At 47.9% G+C, this 19,391-nt stretch overlaps 1 protein-coding gene across 8 annotated transcripts in view; it reads right to left on the bottom strand.

The window, feature by feature from the left end:
• The window catches only part of Nvy (CBFA2/RUNX1 partner transcriptional co-repressor nervy), a 172,362-nt gene that overhangs the window by 56,273 nt on the left and 96,698 nt on the right, over positions 1-19,391 (bottom strand). For 3 of the 8 annotated variants that reach the window (XM_077681862.1, XM_077681877.1, XM_077681868.1), the window contains exon 2: positions 17,766-17,906. The exons of the other annotated variants lie outside the window; for them this stretch is intronic. In XM_077681862.1, the coding sequence (XP_077537988.1) occupies positions 17,766-17,814 (49 nt within the window). In that variant the 5' untranslated portion in view covers positions 17,815-17,906. The remainder of the gene's footprint in view (positions 1-17,765; positions 17,907-19,391) is intronic. 8 annotated transcript variants of the gene reach the window in all.

The following is a 19,391-nucleotide window of genomic DNA, read 5'->3' as shown; positions in this document are numbered from 1 at the left end:
CTTTGTCGTTTGGCAGGAATTACTTTGTTTTCTGGTATACCGTGTTTGTGTCAGTTTCTACTCTTTCATTTCGTAGGGAGCTACGTAAGCAAGAAGGCTGGCACACACCACAGCCTCCCTAGAATCGGGGTTCTGCCCGGCTGGTGTGAACCTGTACTTGTCACGTGTCATCACGTTCACGTGTCACACGGCACGCACTACTTCTGCAAATTTTACTTTTCTAATTCCCAGTCTTGTGAATTTTGAAAATCGGGCCCATTAGCTGCTCAAAGCTCCCAAGTACGAGCAAATTGCCAAAGTGGAGATGTGCTACGAATAAAGGAATAGCAACAACCAAAACTTTTCAGATTTGTTTGCTTTATTTCGCTTTGCTCTTCACCGCTCTTGTTAGACCAAGCTCTCTACAGTCGTTGGTTTTTTTATTCAGTTCAATCCCTCACTCGGCTCGTTTCTTTAGCCCTCTTTCTGCTCTCGCTCTCCCTCGTTCTGGCTTCACGCTGTTTCTTTCGTTCTCAACTCTCCCCTTCACTTGTTTCGCATGCTCTGCTTCCTGCCAGACGGCGAAGACGCTGGACAAAACCCGTTGAAATGGGTAGAGATCGTCTCCGATAATAGATACGCACCATTGATTGTATACTATCCGGCCAGTAACGTTTTTGCAAGCATGGAGCGACACGCAACGCCTCGAGCGAAACTGTCTACCGCGCTGATGTTAACTGAAACGTACGGTCATGAAAAGCCTCGAACGAAACAGTTTTGTGAGCAGACGATAACTGAAGCGCACGCTCCGGCGGCAGACGGATAGACGCATGGTAGAAGCTGCCGAAGCCATGTCCCGCGAACCACCTAAAAAAAGGCGACGTCATGAAAGCACGTCTGCAGTGATCTTATTTCGCACATATCGGTCGACTGTCGACTGGTCGCGGTAGCTGGTGCGGACGCTACCAACACTTCCTTGGAAGGTGCCCGTCGCGTAAAACCGAAGCGCGCACAACACTTACTCCTCGGCGGTCATGGAGCGAAAGCCCCCTCGAAGTCGTCGCAAGGACGGCTGGTCGCTAGATGACTGCACAGCCAATGCACGGCACGTTTCTAGAGACAAAAACGAGCTCGAATATCCTCGTCCATTAAAGAAAGAGATCTGCCTGGATAGACATATGCCTGCTACGGTAACCGTGAACAATGAACCACGCTGTAGCAGCTAACATCACGAGCCTCACGAGTTCAACGCGGCCATATGATATCAATCCCGATATGAACACCCAGCCCGCTCGTGGGCGTGGCGTTACGACCGAAGCCCCACCCAACCATGGCGTCGACTTCGCCGGTCACTTGCATTTGGTGCTCCAGTAACAAAGCTTAACAGCAAACAATGAGCGAAAGAAGTCCCCAGGCCACCTTCAGTCAAATGTTGTCACAGTCGCGGGGGGGGGGGGGGGGATAAGGGGGGGGGGGGGGGGGCTGTTCGGTCCGAACGGAGAGTTCGCTCTAGTCCGAGCGATAGGAGCGGCCAAAACGACAAGATTCGGCGGCCACTTTTCTGGTAAGGGCGAAAAGCAAAAACGCCCATGTGTACGAGATTTTGGAGCACGTTAAAGATACCCAGGTGGTCAAAATTAATCCGGAGCCCTCCACTACGGCGCGCCTAACCACCAGCGTTGCGTCGCCGCGTTAAACCCTGCAATCAAATCAAGACGACAAGATTTTCCCACGGCAGCCGTCTTCATACACAGTAAAAACACAATCGATGACAGATGACACGACTTCAACGTCTAAAATGCACTCGTCAATGCTCAAACACGCTCATGTCACGCTGAACTGGGGCGATTTACGCGCCGTCCGCCCGCAAAGTCGGCCATGTTTGACAGAGCCGGGAAAAGGGTGCATTACCTTCGCTACAGTGAAAACTCCTTCGCTTAGTTCGTTTGGGCTTGCGCTGAGATTCACTGTAGCCACTCTCAAACCACGTAGCAAACACAATTCAACGGAAGAACAGAACACCGAGAGAGAGAGAGAGAGAGAGAGAGAGAGAGAGAGAGAGAGAGAGAGAGAGAGAGAGAGAGAGAGAGAGAGAGAGAGAGAGAGAGAGAGAGAGAGAGAGAGAGAGAGAGAGAGAGAGAGAGAGAGAGAGAGAGAGAGAGAGAGAGAGAGACAAGACTTTATTGTGCCCAAATAAGAAGACTGGTCTTATGTCTTCGGTCTTGCAAGGGTTCGGCCGACCCCAAGGGAGTCAGCGGCCTCTCAGAAAATCGGAGCCGCCCCGCACCGCTTTTAGAGCGCGGAACTTTGTAAGAAGGCCGGGGCCAGGCCGGAGTTTTAAAAGAAATTGTGGGGTTATCTACTTTACGCAACGGAGTGCACATTGCAGCTCTATTCTAGACGGCGATGCCAGCAGATGTTTGCACAAACCGTGCTTTTTCAACATGAGTGGCCTCAACTGAGCGCGCGAATAATGCCAAGCGTGCTCTGCGCGATTGCGCCGGTTTCGTTCGAGGTTTAGCGGATGCTGTACTATCACTACTTTATTAACTCTGGTAACTCGGCAGTGAGCTATCTCGGGCCTTCTGGAATCATAGATTTGCTTAGTAAGCATACTAGAGAGAAAGCTGCGCCTGGGAATCCATGTCGGCGTGTGGGGTTATGGCCTTATGGGACGACGGCAGCTAATGGCTTGGTATGTCTATCGGATTCTTAAGCATCTTCTTGCGTTTGCTTTCTTCACTATGTAGTGCTATGTCTACGAGGTAGCCGCTCCGGCCGAAACGGCTGAGACTCACTTCGCTTCTCTCGCTTCGCAGGGAAACTCGAAATTCGCTCAATTAGTTCATGCTAAGACTGCTGCGGTTCATTATAAAACAAGTGAGAGAACTAGGGCTAGCGAGAGACCATCAGTACATATTTACATAAGTAAAATTCCATAATGTAGACACGTTAGTTTGTGGTAAGGAGAGTGCGTTTCCCGGTTCTTTTTTGCAGTAGCAGTACATCTGTTAATAGCGCCCGGACATCTTGTTTGAGCGGGTAATTTGCCGCTGCGAAAGTTGTAGCAGACGGTCTGTCACAAAAACACGAACGTAAATATCACGAAAACGAGGTGCTGGTTTTCATAGGTACGAGCATAAAACCTTTCTGAACTTTTCAAACTATTTATTATTTGAAATGTCTGTAATGGGTTTCTCTCAAAGTTCACATTATTATTAACTACCACCTTGGTCTTCACAATAGTAGCCATAACCGTTCGGCAGAGTCTCAGTAAAAAGAACACGCTTTATTTTTATTTTGTAAGCTCACCGTTCTCAGCGCAGCTACCTTCCTTCATCTCTCTTCAACCGCTGCTGAAGCCACCGCTACTGCCCTCGCGGCGGCCACTCACACACCCACCACCCACATAACCATGATCACCGACTGTCAACAAGCCTTCCGACATCACCTATTACGAAGAGTTACCGAAGGCGGCGCTCAAGATCGTCAAAGCCCTTCCCGACCTACCTACTATCCCCATCGTATGGACCCCGGGACATGCCTCACTGGGAATGAAGCAGCACATGCCGCGGCCAGCGAGGTTCACTTCCGGGCGTTCCCCGCAGGGTCAGGCTGCTCGGCTTCTACGATGCCACTCTCCATCTGCGGGAGCTTCACCGATATCCTGTCTTACTACCGTCATACTCGCCGAAGGTATCCCCCGCCTCACCCTTCCTCCTCCGTCGAAGAATCACGAATCTGGCGCCCTACAAACCGCACATACTTTAACGCCACCATCCTCTCCCACATCTCGCCCTCACGCTTCGGGTATAACTGCCCACGCTGTCATTCCTTCCACCACTGCCCACCTCGTCTTTCTGTGCCCTCAACACCCTGTTCCTCTCCCTTCCCCTACCCGCGAGCAGTGGGAATGCGCGTCCAGCTAGGGCCTGCGGGAGCAGCTCAGACTGATCCAGCGGGCCACACGAGCAGCGGCGGCGCGCGGCCTTGTGGACTGAGGAGGCCACCCACGTTTCCCTTTTTTTTTTTTTTTTTGCTCAATAAGTATTTTGCCTCCTCCTCCTTTAGCTTTAAAAGAGCCATGAAGAGAAAATACAACTTCGTTTAATTTGAAAGAACTAGGATTCAGTATCTCACTCAGCTCCATTACAGCCACAAAAGATGTTTTTTTAACGAAAAAAAAGCAAGAAGTATTTAAAACTTTCAAATTTTGCGCCACAGTGACGTGTTATGAGCAAGAATGACATCATACGGGCCAACAATAAAACATAATTTTCAGTGCGTTAACTGCATGTTAGCATACAAGTACTGCGGCCAAATGGAACTAGAGGCCCCATTACAGCCGTCCAGTCATGTTTCGTCGCGACAGGTCTCCTAGGTGGCCGCCAATCGCACAACAAGGTTTCGTGACGTCATAGAAAAGTTGCGGGAAATTGGCTAGGGGGTCGCGACTGCTTCACACGTTTTCTTTAATATCTCCGTTATTTGTTGGAAGATCGCGATGATATTGGTATCATTGTTATCGGGACTAAGCAGTCTTTCTAATAAACCCAACTTGTATTTTGTCTTCATGGCTCCTTTAAAACAGCGTGTTATATTTTATAAATGTATAATCACACACTTTTCTTCGCGTTTTTGTGGTATCGTATTTGAATTCACGAGTCCTAAAACGTTTCAATCCAAGCCAATGATGAAACTAAGGCGAGCCCATGACGACACAGACGGACCTGATGTGAGCCGCATAGATGCTAGCGCCAGATTCCTCTCTAGTGTATATAGTAAGAAACTCTGTCTGGAATAGCACCCCTGATCTACGGAGCGTGGCAACATTTATCTGCGCAGTCCGCCTCTTTTACGCTCGTACAGGTGTTACTCACGAATAGGCAAAGCTGGCTTTGTTCACAGTGTGAAGGCTTCACCGGCGCAAGAGGAAAATTCTGTGCTTAAATACAGTTGCTGACAGAGATTCAGCTGGCATCCATGTTGCTCCATAGCATGTGGCCCGGAGACAGGGAGACCGAATGTTAAAAAAGCAGATGTTGTATATGCGAGTCAAAGGCACGGAAAGACACACTGCTCAGATGTCGGACGCTCGCTCACTTCTCAGTGTGTTGGCACTCGGATAGTTGGGCGATTCAAGAAGGCATTGTATGTCTCGAATCCGGCTTTGGGCTCTACGCGCTCAGATCCCGCAATACGTTACGTACATGGCTAGAAAAAAAATTCAGGGAAGCGTGCACTCACGCGCAAGACCTGAATGGCGAAGTTGTAGTAGGCGAGCATTGCTGTACATATATAGTTAAGTTTCAGTATCATCGTTTATTTGCATAGTTGCGGTGCTAGTAATCGTCATCATATGCATCGAAGAGGTAGTCGTCTTCTCCGCAGCGAGTGGTAAATGTAGAGTCATCCTCAGCATTGTAGACTTCCACCAGCTCTTCGTCATCGACTCGAGGCAGCGTTGGCGGGGTCTGCAAGTCGTCTCGGGAAGGATTGGCACACTCGTAGCCATGTCTCCAATTATCCATAATGGCTTCTAGAAAATGCGGCTGCCGCGGTGACCTCTCCCAAGCAGGGGGTCTTTTCAACTCTAGCATTAACGCTTACGTTTTTTTATACATGCGCGGTAGCACTTGACGACAGCGCTGGAGTATTTTTTTTTTCTAGAGCCACTGCGCGAGCCGGGGACTCGGCGGTCGCCGCGAGGCCCGCGCTCACGAGCACTCCGCTTTTTGTTGGCATTTTTTCCTGCAACGGTGAACTTATGGCTTGTAAAACAGCTCCACTGTTAAAAAGTACGTCTCTGCGTGCGTCACAGAATAACTCATGAGGACTCAATCTGGTCATATAGTATACTCACCGCAAAGATGGATAGGCTAAAGTGCCGCATCTCTGCTATGAGCGCATGGGGTGACGGGTTCAACTCCTGTCCGCAAAGGCTGTGTTTCTGATGAACCACAAATCAAAAAATGGAGGAAGCTCACACTAACACGCAAGACTTGAAGGCAGCGTAGCTGTACGCAACCTTTACAACCATCACAAAGGTTTAAGTCCACGCTTGCAGCCGATTTGCTTCTTCTTCGCTGCCACAACGACGTTTACTGCATCATTGTTGCTGTAAGTGTGAACTTCCTTCATTTTTTTGGAAGTGACAATCATTGGAAATCACCTTGGAGGGGCGTTCACTATGACGTGTCTTTCGTGTTCCGAGCAATGTTGACACGATTACGGCGATAGTTAGAGTCTTTCTCGTTTCGAGCAAGTATTGCCACGATTACGACGAACGCTTAAGATTTGTTTTTGAAACGTCATGCTGGCTTTGTGTGATGCCACAGGGCATCACGCCCTGTCTTCTCCGTCGATCCACGGACAGAGAGCGACCGAAAAACAGAACGACAGGGCACTTGCGGAGAGGGAGGCTATTAGCCGAGCCGGCGGCGGCAATGGCTGCGTTGGCGCTGGATTCGCGCAGCTGGCGACCATTTGCTAGGGGGACGGCAAGCCGAAGCGCGGCTCGACATCTTCTCCGCCCGACCCGCCTCAATTTCGGGAGCGAGAGGGGTGGGATGCTCGCGCATTCATAAAAATTCCCCAGTTGATCTTCTATTATTTTTTCCCCAAGAGCCAAAATGCCATACGAGCAACCATCCGTACAACGGCGGCCGAGGTGGGGCGCAGCAGAGGCAGATACTACGGTAGTGAGCTGGCTTTTTACAGCGAGGCTGCATACCTCTACCCTATAATTGCGCTGTCTGGCATCCGCCAATCAAAACGCTCTGCAGCAGCCAACTTTCTCGCGAATGCACCGTAGGTCTCAATGCAATGTAGCCGTTATGCATGTTCTCTAGCCGTGGGCCACGCGGTGGCGCGTAGTTCGAATTATCCGTGGCGGAGACCCCCCCACCCCTAGTTCGAAATAATGGGTTTTATTATATATAGCCTTATATGGAAACTTGACCGGACCAAATCGCCGCACAGGTCTAATTATCTATAAATTAGCATTATTGAAGTTAGAATCTATATTACGCGCTGAGTTTCATTTGCTTGCCCCGTTTCGTTACGTAAGTGTGAAGCTGTATACAAAAGAGGATTTCCGTCTGGTACCAAAAAGAAAGCGGCGGTAACTCGTGTTTTATAAGAACTATTCCGAAAAAACATTATCAGGTTGGTCTGCTCATACGACTACTTAGCCATGGGAACTTTTATCTTACCATGTACTATCATGGGTAACTATCAGTCGCAGATTTACTATAAATAACACGAAGCCACCGCTCCTAATCCACACCAGCAGCATCACAAATACATCGTGAAACGGACAGCGCCATTCTTTTCTGCTACGATAAAAGTGTAGCCTTTCCAAGTCTCTTTAAGCAAAATTAACTTATAAGTATGCCAAATCGAAAATTATAAACGAGCGTGTTTCGTTTATTGTACTCGTTCGGAATACGGCACAGTACATCGTGTTTTATGCCGTGCATTGGTTTGGCTTTTGGCTACCAAGACAAGAAACACTTTCGAGTTATAAAATGGCAGATCAGGAAGATCGTAAACGCTGAAATAATTCAGTAGTATTTGGAATCCCTGAAAGGGAGAAAGAAACCAGTGATGAAACCAAGATGGGAGTTCTTAGCGATGTCTTCGAACAAAAGCTTGATGCGAAGGTAAGAACAGCGGAATTCACAAGCTTGACAGAACGGGCGAGAACAAGGCACGACTGATACCCATGAGGTTTTTCAACTTCAAAGAAAAGTTTGAGATAATAAAAACACTGCAAGCAGCCAAAGGCCACCGAGATACCCGTTCCGGATGACTTTTCCGCGTCTCAACTTTGCAAAAACACAAGAAGCTGTGGGAAACTGCGAAACGGAAAAACGACGCGCGATCGCAAGTTAGGCCAGTAAACGATAAGCGGTAAAACCAAAAAACATAAGTCAAGGTCAAGACTAGGCAAAATGAAAGCTAGCGAAAAAAATTGTTCGACAATGGCCGAACAATAACCGACGTTTCACTTCGGTAAATGTTAACGTTCGCAGCTTTGCAATAAGGCACTGGAGTTAGAACACAGCTCATTTTTCAATTCAGCCGGGGTGTTAAGTAGTAACTGAAACGTGGCAACGACCGGAAACAGGAGACTGAGAGTTAATACAACCTACATACAAAATCATCCGCAAGGATCGGAACAACCGCGGCGGGGTGCCGCTATTACTTTAAATAAATACATTGAAATGGGGTAGTGGTAAAGTAACCCCGATAATGCAAATATATGGTTTAAAACAACGCTGACTGGTGCATGGTATATAGACGGAGCAGTTTGCAAACAGCCTAACGCCCCCGTGTAGTGTCTAAAATCGATGCAACATTTCTTCTCCAATAATGGTCCACCTAGCTACCGCTCGTCTCACCACGGCAGGGGATTTTAATCTACCCGGTTTAGTTTGGAATGAACTTGAAATAGGCCGTGCCTCTACCAATCATTGCGATACATTCATGAATATTACTTTCAGTAATGGTCTTACAAAAGTGGCGAATGAAGTCACAAGAATTAGAGCAACTCGGGGATCCTTATTGAACCCGGTTTCCAATAAAAGTGAGATCAACGATTATAAAATTTTCATTTATGAAGCGCTGAGTGACCACGAACTTGTTTGTTCAAAGAAGGATGTTCTGCCACTAAAGAACACACAAACAACCGGTCTTTGTAAATGACTTTTCTATAGCTTATGACATGAACATTTCCGATTATGTGGAAATGTCATTGTGCAGTCTTGATGGAGCAACTGACACAGGCGCTGTGGAACCAGTTTAGAGCTGTTGTCCATAACTGGGACAAAATTTGTGCTTAAACGACCAGGAACAATGTAGAAACAAAACTCTTTGGTGAACCGAGCAACCATACAATTTAAACGGCAGCTAAAACGCAAAAGGAAAAAAAAAACGGAACCACTTTGAGATCTGGCGTCTTTCTCGGACATGCAGAGAAAAAACTTCAGTGCGCAGAGGTAAAGTAATATTCATTGACACTAGCTGGCTTCGTAAAAGCCTCTCCGCAACGATTTTGGCGTCGTTTGTCTCCATACAACGAAAACGCAAGCTGTATAATTGACTCTGAAAATGTTATTACTAACAATTCACCCTTGGCTAACAAACAGCACAATTTTTCTTTCCATTTTGTGCGCGCTTCGTGAGAGCTGCCGACATAACATTTCAATAGGCCGAGTACTATCTGCGCACTCCCTACAAGGGGAAACAATTTTTTAGACGAAGGAATTCTTCCATCTCTGCTCAAGACAGATCCGCAACATCAGTTGGCCAAGGTGGTATACCGAATTAATTTTTGAGACGCTACGTAGAAAGGTCCTCGAAATATATATACTGATTATGTTTAAAGAATCGGGAAAACAGTATGTATGCCGCAGAATTATTTGATTATGAGAGTAGTGACTATCCACACATTCTGTGGTAAACATAGAGCCGAAAGTTACAAAACCAATACCGATCACCTGTACACGGAGCATATCCTAAATTTTTTGGAGCATATCCTATCAATTCTTTTTTAAATCTCCAGTGCTTTGAACCAGCATCAGCATGGATTTAGAAGGTGTTTGTCTACGGTTACGCAACTCAACAATTCACGACGTGGCCAAGGCGATAGACGAACAAGGAGAAATGGATGCCAATGTTTACACCTTTTCAAAGCCTTGGACTGCGTCTTGCACTAAAAACTCAGTGCAAGTTTTACTCAGTGATGGTGTTTATACGATTATGTCACATGAATAAACTCATATTTTGCTATGCAAACCAATTTGTCAAATTCGACAGATTCGAATCAGTAATTGTGCCTGTGTGCTCTATGGCTCTGTCCTGAACCCTGTTCTATTCACATGTTACATTACTGGCATAACAGAAAAACTGGACAAAAACTATTCGCCGATGACTGCCTACTGAACTCGTAATATTTCATGTCCGGAGACTCAGATCGCAACCAATTAAGCTTCGAAGGTGATCAATGGCTGGCAGTGAAAAGTACAGAATGGAAATAAACTGCGTAAAGCAGCGTACACACTATACTCGAGAAAACAGGAAAAAATTCTTTCGATTAACAGCTAAACGGTGAACTTCTATAGAAGGGCGCTTACTTCAAATACTTAGGCGTAACGTTATCAATGATTAAAACCCAAATATCTACATTAACAAAGTGTGCAGCTGAGCTTTGGCTTTGTCAAAGCTTTAGCAGTTAACGCGGAGCTTACAAAATACCCCTTCAGGTTTGAAATGGACAGCCTACTTAACTCTCCTACGTCATATGTTCGGATACCCTAGTGTTGTGTGGTCTCCTTCAAAAAGAACCAAAATGATAAAATTAAAAAAAAAATCCGGATTAGACCATTAGCGCACACGAACGGGGACAAGAAACGACGCACGGACAGGCGTCTGTCGGTGCGCCCTTTCTTGTTACCGTTTGTCTGCGCTATTTGTCAAGACACATAAATTCAACTAGGCCGGCTTGCAGTTACGCTCTGGAGTAGAGCTGCGCGGTTTATCCTTTCAAAATACCAAAAAGAGGTTATTTCACTGCGTTTATAAGCAAGCTGAACTTGTCGACGCTCTGCCAACGGCGAACGAAACTGTTGCTGGACTAAAATTTCTCTCCTTCTTTCGTCCTTATTGTTCCAATCTAAATACTGAAGGTTGCATCCAGAAAAGGTCAACAAGGCGGTCAGACGCAATAATCCCGATGAAATACCGTCCATGGCTGCGAGAACACGCATTTTCAATTGCGTTTTTTTCACGTGCTATCGAAGCATAGAGCACACTACCACGGGAAATTGCGAAACTGGATTCCCCAAGCCAATTTGAAAATGCTGCATATATTGAATTACATTCGCGCCAGACGGTAGCTCTTAGCCATGCAATTTTTAGATTTTCAATTCTACGTTACTGTTTCGGCGCATTGTATACATTGTTTGATTTGTACAATATTAAGCATGTGCTCACCGTCACTTCATAAGTTATGTTTCGCATGCAATATTCATTGTGTGTAGCGCGCTTGCGTTGTGTCATACTCTGTAAGGATGCAAAAAAAAAAAAGAAAGAAAACTGTGAAATCCATACTGTAACCGCCACACTGTTAAAATGATAAAATCCACTATGTAAGCCCATCGGCCATCAGTACTAAATAAATAAATAAATAAATAAATAAATAAATAAATAAATAAATAAATAAATAAATCCCTGAGAAGGACGGAAACATTAGCCCGGGGAATATAAGTATGCCCCAACATTTCTTGATACGGAAATGCAGTATATTTTCTTTTTTTAACGATTAAATACCAGTTTTCACTACTGTGCTGAAGCTCTTTGTCGTTACTCAGTTTTCTTCGTTCCTTTATGCTTTTTCATTGTTGCTGTGGTTGTTTTGTCGAGGTCACTGGGGAGACCTCTCCGGGGACATCCTCAGGTGCGTCTCGATTTCCTTAGTGTCCGGTCAACTCTCTGTTGTACCGGAACGTCCGCACGCCTTCTGGCTGCCGGATCGTGCCTTGGGTTGCTCCTCTTCTCCTGACGCTTACTTCTAGGCTGTGTCTAGCACTTGACGTTTACGCCATGCGATATGTGCGTTTGAGCGGACGGACTAATATCTCTCTCTCTTTGCTGTGAGCCCATCCGGACTTAGCCCTGACTGCTGAGCCTTGTGGCCAGCGCGGCGACGACGTGCTCACTTGCGCGTTGCGCCTCTTCATTCCTTCCCACCTAAGGGAAGTACGTATCTGCAACCGGGAGTTTGGCTTCTAATAAACGCCTCTCGTCCTACTCTGGGCGACCTGTCGAATAGAGGACGCATGCGTTGAGTTGGCGCAGCGGTGTTTCGGTCTAGAAGCGTTGCTAACTGGCTCGAACCCACGGTGGTTCCTCGCAGCGTGTGTTGAATGCTATCAAAATTTTGTAACGCTTGGGTTGGACACACTGTAAGGTGTAGGGACCACATCTCGTAATCTAAAGGCGGGGACAACAACAGGTGCAGCTCCTGCTGAACACAAAAAAGAAACAAACAATGAGGTTATCAAACTCACTACAAATTAAAAAAAGGCACCAGAATGAATTAAAGGCACGAGAATGACAGGGTGACCCTAAAGGATCACCTTAACCCCTAAGCCGAGTCAGCTGATAGCGAATTCCTAAATAATCTTTCGCTGCGAGGTTGGCGATGAACAAATACTGTCAGATGGGCTTGTGTGTGCGTGTTCGTCATGCGAACCATTTCGACAGTGCTGCCACCTCTTTCCCGTACACCGATCTTGAACTTATGAGACTCTAATTGGCTTATTCTCCAAACAATATAACCAGAGCTCCGTTCTTTAAGCTGTAAGAAGCTATCGCATATCCGAGGCCTACCCAATGCGAGCCGAGCTATCCACAAGGGAATGGGACATTAGAATGGCAGTTGTCTCGGGTAACAGCTTTTGAGCAGAAATAGCTTAGTCATGGTGTACTAAGTAACTTAATAGTCTGTTACCGCTAAAAGCAAGAGTCCTTGGCGGGGTTTGTGGCGACGTCGCAGCGCTCGCAGGCTTCTGTATATGGGTCATCCGCTGTCAAAATTAGGCTAGGCTATGGGTTTGTTTTTTGTTGTTTTTATCTTTTTGCCCATTGCGGCTAAAGTAGAGCGCCACTGTCGATACGTTGTGCTAGAATTTCCTCAACAAGAATGTGCCTTTTTTTATGTACAGAAGTAAAACGAGAAAAAAAAAAGCCGCAAAGTTGATTGCTACGGTTGTCGTCCTCAGCAGATGGGGTCGGAAGCGTGCTCGGGTGAGCTATCAGAATTTTGTGGGCTTCACCCGTATCAAACTTGTTTTCCTCGAATGATATCTGATTGACAAGCCATTTACTGAGCTCGAGTAGGTGCGCGCGCAACGCGCATTTGAAATTTTAAAATTTTAGGGCTTTTGCTTCTAAAGGCATCGTCCGAAGCAGCGGTCTGCAGGCCGGCAAACCTAGCTCGCAGAACGGCGCCGCGGAGTGCTAAACACCTGTTTTCACTTTTTTTGGACAGTTTGAATCTGGTACCACCGCGTGCATGCACAGTCGTGTCAGGGGCACGCGCGTGCTGCAGCTTTTCGTGAACGTTCTTTACGTACTACTGCGCCAGGCTCGAGGAACTGTATATGAACTTTTTTTCTTTATAGAGGTGTTTAATGGGTGTGATTACACGCCTGGTATGAAACTGTCAACACCGTTATTTTTGGTTTTACACCCATTATGGGCAGCGAAAAGTGTTGTGACAGACTGAACAACTCCTGTTTTTGTCAAGTGTTGGAAGGGTATGGAATGGGTGTTTAGGCGTTGGTTGGTTACGGTGAAACGTTAGAGGGCAAGAAAAATGGGAACTCTGCTTTACTGTTAAATAGTTTTTGTAAGCTCGCCTACCGGCTCGTGTGTACTGCGATTTCGCCGACTCTAGAAAGTGGTTGTTCTCTGAAGGTTACAAAAGTAAGGAGAGCACACACTCTGTAAGGTGAGAGAGAGAGAGAGAATAGTCTTTAATGATACTGGTGAGGTTAGCCTGGCCAAGGCGCCTAGCTTGCTACACCAGATGTATAAAAAAAAGAAGAAATCGATGAAGAGATGATGATAATGACTGTGATGAAGATGACGCGCTCATTAAGAGAGTCCTGTTTAAAGAGTCTGATCAAGTCCTGTGCTTCGCAGGAAAGACAGTAGAGCTTTTGTCGCTCGAGATGCTCGTTTAGAGTTCGTCCAAGGGCCTAGCACGTCACTGAGAGTTAGGCCTCTAGACAGCGGAAGACCCAAGGACACTAAAAGGGACGTTCTGGCGGCTCTATACCGCGTACACTCACATAGCACGTGGTTCAAGTCCTCGCGCCTGTCACAAAGAGTGCACAAGGGGGAAGCGGCCTGTTTCGTCTTGAATCGAAAGTAATTGGTGTAAGCGACATTTAGGCGCACACGGTGAAGAACCGCTTCGTCATGCTTGGAAAGTCCTTCAGGCATCCTAAAGGTCCCGTGCGGGTCTATGGAGTGAAGCGGCGCGTAATTATGCGGCGCAACAGCCCACATGGATCGCTGAAATCTCCAGGCAGCCTTGGACGCAAGGGCAGAAGCATCTTTTCTGGAGAACGGTATCGGTATCACTGGCCCGTGCAGATCATGCTCTATCGATGCCGCAGTGTCCGCCTTGACGTTTCCAGTTATACCGCAGTGGGCAGGAATCCACTGAAGCTCTACATGATGGTGTGCATTTAGAGCTTGTAAGTGCAATGCATGGATGTCTAAAACAAGCTGTTCTTTCGGGTACGATTTTAAGCACTGAAGGGCCGCTCGAGAATCCGTGAAGATTGCCCACTGACGTGCTGGTTGCTCGATGATGTAGGCGAAAGCAGCCCGCAGAGCGGCAAGTTCGGTGACCATGGATGTCGTCCTGTGGCTAAGCGTTGCGCTGAAGGCGGTACAGGATACGCAACTGAGGAAGTATATGCTCGCTCTGCTCCTGTCATTAGCTGATTTCCTTGGTTGCCTGATACGTGGAGGAGTTGTAAATCTGTTGTACGTGTTGAATGCACGAGTGTGTGCAAAGCTCGCCGGCATCGTGCGGGCACGCACCGCCGTAGGAGTACGGCCCTCGCGAGTACTTTGCGACGACGTTGCGTTCGACTACGGTACTAATATGCTGTGCAACTCCACTCACACTTCTGCCTTAACACCATTTCCTCCGAGCCCCATACGGCAAACACCTTCAAAGGGCGTTGACCATGGCACAAGATATTTGTAGCCAATAAAGGTGTAAAAAAAAAAACCGGGGCCATCTCCGCTAACGTGAAACCTGGGGAGGGGCGAAGCAAGCAGTGTATAGGTGCATTCTTGTCACCTTGGCGTTTTTGCCAACAGAGATGAAACAGTTTGGGGGTAGAGGTATACAGCTTTGCTGTAAAAGCCTCTTGTCTTTGAAGCACGAAGTTCTCTAACGTGAGGCGTAAACGAGTGTTCCGGTGTTTTTAGTACGCCTTTGCGTTCTACCGCGAGGTGTTAGCGAGTTTGCCGGTGTTTTAGTACCGTGATTTCATGAGACGAACGACGATTACGATGACGACGACAGGAGACGCCAACAGTCCCAGACCCTAAGGGGCTTCGTCCCTAAAAGATTAGTGTGGCAAACGAACTCCCCTTCCCGCAGAGACGTCGGCAGCGCAGCGACCTTCTTAGGGGCACGTGACGACAACGCTCGAGATTTGGTCTTCCGAAATGACCAATGTGCCTTTTTCTCTCCGTCTTTTTCTCGTTCGGTCGTTTGCAGCAACCTTACGCCAGGAGAGGGAACGTGTCTTTGGATTGCTGTTTTTCCTGTATTGTTCAAGTACCTCAGCCAAAAATTGCTATCTATGCCCATCAGGTAACTGGTAAACTTGCTCATATGGTTTTTCTCTCTTTCGTGGCCGTGGCGGTCTTCGGTGACTTGAATTAGGTCATTAGAGCGATGTAGCACCTGTTGGCCGGGTTACTTTCAGTTGCAGCAATAAACGCATTGGGTAGCCCTTTTAAAAAACTCGCCGCAAAAGCAAAGCAGAAACGGCAGGCGGATCTGATGCGACGAGCAAATCACGCAGTGCCACCTTGTGCTGGCGATAACTAAAGCTTTCACAGCGCTTCCAGACCCAAAGGAAAGAGTGAAAGCGTTTAGCGCAAGTGTTGCAAAGCCCCTTTATCTACGACCGGCACGCTTTCGGAAAGCGACGCTACGTTAGTACTGGACACGATCTTGACAAAACACTCACAACTGCTAGCCGCGGTAAACTTAGCAGGATTGTGCAGCTTTTTTGAGCATGTGGCTACACAATGCTGGAAGCAGAGCACAGGGTTTCGGTAGGTTGGAAATGGCGTCCTTAACGCGTGGATTCCAGCACTTATTAAAACGTGAGGAGAGTAATGAGCAACGGCATCCTGATCCAGATCCGCGTGCTCGTGAACGGGACGGAGACACACTAGCACAGGCGCACGCACGCATGAAGTTCATCGAGAAAGTGTTGCTTCAAAGAGATGTGATGGCCAAATTACGGCGCGCGGGGGGGGGGGGGGGGAGGGGGAGGGGGGGCAGTAAAGAAGTCTAAACAAATGCTGTCGGCATGCGTTGTGCAAAGTACAGCGAAAGCTGCATGTAAATTAGCAGAGCACATATCTGCGGGCGCTCACTACCGGGAAGCGTACATAAGCAACGCAAGCTGGTTTTCACTTGGCTGCCGCTTGTTCGGCGTAGTGGACCGCTGGTACTTTAGAGCCCGTTCCCGTGGATGAGCGGTGTCATAACCGAGGGAACTTGGAGCAAGACGACCACAGGGAGATGAGCCAGTGAACCCTGATCGCAGCGGAAAACGAATGGCGGTGATAGCGAAGGCAGGGATCGCGAAGGAGGAGTGAAGGGCGAAAGAGAAAGGAGAAAAACAGATTACCGCAAGTGACGCGCTCCACAGCGGAGACCAGCTAAAAGATGGCACCAGGTCAACAGCGGCGACTGCTGCGAAACGCCCCCCCCCATCGCGCTCCCTTCCACGAATCTTCCGATTATCACGGTAGTCACGAGACATTCCGCTCAGTTTGCAATGTGGCGCGGCATACAGTTGCCGCCGTGCTACTCACAACGTTCTCTTATTTCATAATACAAAACAACATCAGCCAGTTCTTCCTGAAAAATGAGCGGCGCAACCGGTGAAAGCGCTTCGTCGGCCGCTGCCGCTAGACGAGCTTCCCGAGCAGAGGCTCAGCGCTGCCAATGCCAGAATCAAGAGGTTTGGGCTCTCGAAGTAGTAGCAAAACGCCGCCACCGAGAGGACCCGAAAGCAAATCCTCTGCCTCACTTATCGAAAAATCAGAACAAATAAATTGCTACGCTCAAATTTTGCATTAGGTAGTGTCGCAATCGTCGGGGAATTTTCATCATCGCCTTTTCGCTCAGCAAAATTGTGAAACCTCGGAGGGGTGCTTAAAATCAAGAGTGGAACCATCACGTGGGGTTCTCGCCTGGGAAGCAGTGGGTCCTGGTTGCTATTCCCAGTGAAGGACAACATAGAAATGCTTTACACTGCGAGAGCTTTCGGAGCGGACGCCGGTAGCGCGAAATCCTGAGAAAGCGCGATACCCGCTGGGCAGGAAACGCGAGGAGACTATATTGCCTTTACCGGCCATTTTCTTCAGATTGCAAGTGGCTTGACAGGCGGACTGAAAAGGAGAGCTGAAAAGTCACAAAAAAAGAAGCCCCGCACCCTTTCTTTCTCGGAGGGGAGGGTGGGCGAAGAGAAACATTGTCCAGAAATGCTTATTGGCTGGATGAAATATTTAATATATCTCATTTAATCAAAGGCACGAAATACTATGACGACTCTATGTACTATATTTGCCACAGAGTGACGAGGCGTTCCTTCCCCATGTGCCCAGTGGCCTAATTTCCCTTTAATTTTTGCCGAGTGGCTTAGTAGAGATTGATCAGTAGCGACTCGCAATCAATAATATAAAAGAAGGCAAGATACAATTTATTTAGGTACTTATAACCTGTTTTTCTGCGCGTTGCACAACATCCTCACCCCCTGCTTCACATTCCAACAAATTTTAATCCGATTAATAATAAAACGTTCCGTTTCCGTTGCAAGCATATGAAGAAAACATATTATTCCCTTTTTCTGCGTGTATAACAATAGTGAATTTTCGCGTCCCCGCTATTGCGTGACCTCAAGAAGCAGCCTGCAGCAGGGGAGCGCATGGGCGCGTATACGTACAGCAGCGATCCCGGCCCTTCCAGCGAAAGATTCCCAGTGCGCCGTACATTGTCCCTCGCAGTCACATCCTCGACGTTTCAGTGAGCGCAGACCGCCAACGACAGTTCCGGTGGGCGAGGGGTCGTCAGATCAACGGGTGTCCTGCGCAACGCAGGCCGGGGGTTCTCGCTCGGTCAAATGCGAGCACAAGAGCGCCACAACTGCAGCCATTTTCGCGAGAGCAATGCACGCGCCCTAGTCTACATATATGCACAACAACAGCTCCACTGCCAGCCGCTCTTACACCTGTCGGTTGCGCGCGCACGTCATGCAGGGTACGCATAGGAGCTCGGAAGAGGCACCGCTTGCTTGACGGCGGTGACACAGCGGTTTCTGTTAAACATTCGAGAAGCAACAGCTACCGCTCACGTGGCCAAGCCCGGGGCGAAGCATTTTCATCGCGAGGGAGAGGCGCAAACTCTACACGAGGGCGAATGGGCACAGCGGTCTCCGTGAGGGCGACCTATTTGCCATCGTGAGTAAACCTCTTTCGTCAGTGCAATGTGTGGACACCGGGAAACCGGTGAAATGAGGGAAACCGGGGTCTTTACTTGTTTTTCGGCAACTTGGCTCTGCCCCTGGTGAAATCTCGAGGGCGCACCGACCACAGTAAACTCACTATGGGCTGCAGCACATAGCAAGGTTATTGCGCTCGGCGCCACTTGTTGTAGACAGCGCAATTCTAGTCATTTACACTTTTTTATATTACACAATTTGACGGAGGAACAAAACCTGCACTGCCTGTTTTGCAGCCAAAGAATGTCAGCCCGTCGAGCGCAGCGCTCTGGGGCTTCTCGATGACCCACCAGCTAAGCTCAGCGTGGCTTAAACCATCTTTTACAAGACTACAGTGCTCGCGGCTTGAAGCTATTGCTATCTAGAGCTCCGCATTAATAGCACCACACTGGCACACTCAACATGACAGTCGCGGCGGGGGGAATCATGCATACGAGCTGAACGTGTCAACGTGCACTGTGTCGGCGCGCGGCAACCGGTATTGTCCCCTTGCTTAATGGCATGGCTGCCTGGTGGTAGCGGAATGTTCTCTGAAAGGTAGGCGTTGCATATAGTTGACGCATGGTTTTATCCCCAACTAAACTGTCCAGTTTTTTATCTGTTCTAGTTTTGCTTGTCTGTTCTGTGGAGAGATAAGGAACAAACATTATAGCAGTCCCCCCAACAACATTTTTCACACTGTTCTGTTCCTTTTCTTTTTATTCTTCCGGTTGGGTTTCTTTTCTGATACGATGTCGTTCAAAGCGGGCGTTCAATGTAAGATGGGCCATATCAAAAGCGAACTTTGATAACAGGGTGTGTGTTGATTGTGCAAGTGGGCTCTACGGTAAGGCGGACGTTATATTCAAGACAGTATGCAACAAGCAATAACTAATTGCTTTAAATTTGTTAATTTTTTATTTTCTGCACTGGGCGGCGGCCGCTCTTCTGCTGGAGGCGAAAAGCAAAAACGCCCGTGTGGACGAGATTTCGGCGCACGTTAAAGATCCCCAGGTGGTCGAAATTAATCCGGAGCCCTCCACTACGGCGCGCCTCATCGCCTGCGTTGCGTCGGCGCGTTGAACCCTACAA

Source organism: Haemaphysalis longicornis, unplaced genomic scaffold (assembly GCF_048455015.1).
Source record: "Haemaphysalis longicornis isolate Haplotype H1 unplaced genomic scaffold, Haemaphysalis longicornis Haplotype H1 scaffold_1, whole genome shotgun sequence".
Classification (NCBI taxonomy): Eukaryota; Metazoa; Arthropoda; class Arachnida; order Ixodida; family Ixodidae; genus Haemaphysalis; species Haemaphysalis longicornis.
The sequence above is the reverse complement of the archived record's forward strand: the minus strand, read 5'-3'. Positions and strand labels throughout refer to the sequence as shown.